This window comes from Etheostoma cragini, chromosome 16 (genome assembly GCF_013103735.1).
Source record: "Etheostoma cragini isolate CJK2018 chromosome 16, CSU_Ecrag_1.0, whole genome shotgun sequence".
Classification (NCBI taxonomy): Eukaryota; Metazoa; Chordata; class Actinopteri; order Perciformes; family Percidae; genus Etheostoma; species Etheostoma cragini.
In genome coordinates, this window is record NC_048422.1 from 24137912 (window position 1) to 24139631 (window position 1720).

The 1720-nt window shown below is 40.5% G+C and overlaps 1 protein-coding gene across 1 annotated transcript in view; it reads left to right on the top strand.

The window, feature by feature from the left end:
* Positions 1–1143: 1143 nt before the first annotated feature.
* cetn3 (centrin 3) overlaps positions 1144–1720 on the top strand; it is a 4999-nt gene continuing 4422 nt past the window's right edge. The window contains exon 1 of the mRNA XM_034895807.1: positions 1144–1310. Within this exon, the coding sequence (XP_034751698.1) occupies positions 1294–1310 (17 nt within the window). The 5' untranslated portion in view covers positions 1144–1293. The remainder of the gene's footprint in view (positions 1311–1720) is intronic.

The window sequence follows — 1720 nt, forward strand, 5'->3', positions numbered from 1 at the left end:
GGACAGGAGACGGTCTCGGAGATAAGCAGAGACCCAGCGGCACCTTCCTCACTGAAGACAGCGCGCCGTGGGAAACACACGATAGTGTCCCGGGTCAACGAGGGAGGGACACCCACGCGGGAGGGACGCCGTGCGAGGGTTCACGTGGGAAGCGTGGGTTCGTTAACAGGTTTTTTTTTCCCAGAAACGTCATTGTTCCACATTTAGAAACCCTGAGTCCTGGAACACATGACCGCGCTTTCTTAAAATCAGCTCTCTTTTATCAGTCCTTCCGGGAAAATGCGGAGTTCTTTTGTGATTGTTGCAGGCAGCGATCCTTGATCATGAGGCACGTTTTCATCTAATCTGAAAAAGTAGATGAAACTGCGGGAAGTTGCAAAAACTCCAGTGTTGCCATGGGAAGACTGGTGCCATGTCTTCCCATGGCAACAGATGGGAAACCGTGTGGCGATGCGGGCAGTTTCCTGTGTGTGTCTGTGTGTGTGTGTGTTTGTGCATCTGTCTATCTGTGTGTGTGTGTGTGTGTGTGTGTTTGTGCATCTGTCTATCTGTGTGTGTGTGTGTGTGTGTGTGTGTGTGTCTATCTGTTTGTGTCTGTGTGTGTGTGTGTGTTTGTGCATCTGTCTATCTGTGTGTGTGTCTGTGTGTGTCTGTGTGTGCATCTGTCTGTCTGTCTGTCTGTGTGTGTGTGTGTGTATGTGTGTGTGTGTGTGTCTGTGTCTGTTTGTGCATCTGTCTGTCTGTGTGTGTGTGTGTCTGATATATATATATATTTTTTTATTTTATTTTATTTATTTTTTTTGTATTTATTTTGTATTTTTATTTTTTATTTTTATTTTTATTTTTTTTTTTATATGTTTTTATTTTTTATTTTTTATTTTTTATTTTTTATTTTTTATTTTATTTTTATTTTTTTTATTTTTTTTTTTATTTTATTTTATTTTTTTTTTATTTTTTTATTTTTATTTTTTTTTTTTTTATTTTTTATTTTTTTTTTTACAACTTACAGGGCTGATGCATGGACGTAATGTCACTGTAGCACACCAGGGGGCGGTAACGCTCCGCTCGGTTGCAATTCACTATTAAAAGGAAGAAGCAGAAGGATTACATGGCTCTGACGTCAACCAATCAGACAGCACTATACCGCTGCCTGGTGACCAGCGACCAATAGGATCCTTTGATGTGAGGCGAGCGCGGATAGATTTGTTGTTGTGTTATCTGTGTTAAATGCGGTCTGTTAGCGGCGATTTAACGTCTTGTTTTAGCGTTTAAACATTTTAAAATCCACCCAACATGAGTCTGTCTCTAAGGTAACACAACCCGTCTCAACTTAAACTTTTAATTTACTCTGAACAGTTCGTTTTAACGCGGAAAATCCAGCGTTAGTTCGTTGACGTTAGCATGTTTAGCTCTTAGCATCCATGGTAACAGGGTTTGGCTGAGCTAGCTAGGTTACAGTTTATTGTTTATATTCACAGTTACTAGCTAGCTACCCATGTGACCTTAGCTTCCTTATTCCCGGCTGGTTGGTGACCAGTTATTATTGACGGGTAAAGTATTAAAGTATTAGTAAAGTATTAGTTCTGTGTTAGTACTATGTACAGGCAGACTCATTTTGGTACCCCATCTAAATACTTTGAAGACTCCATTTGGTAACAGCCTGTGTGTGTGTGTGTGTGTGTGTGTGTGTGTGTGTGTGTGTGTGTGTGTGTGTGTGTGT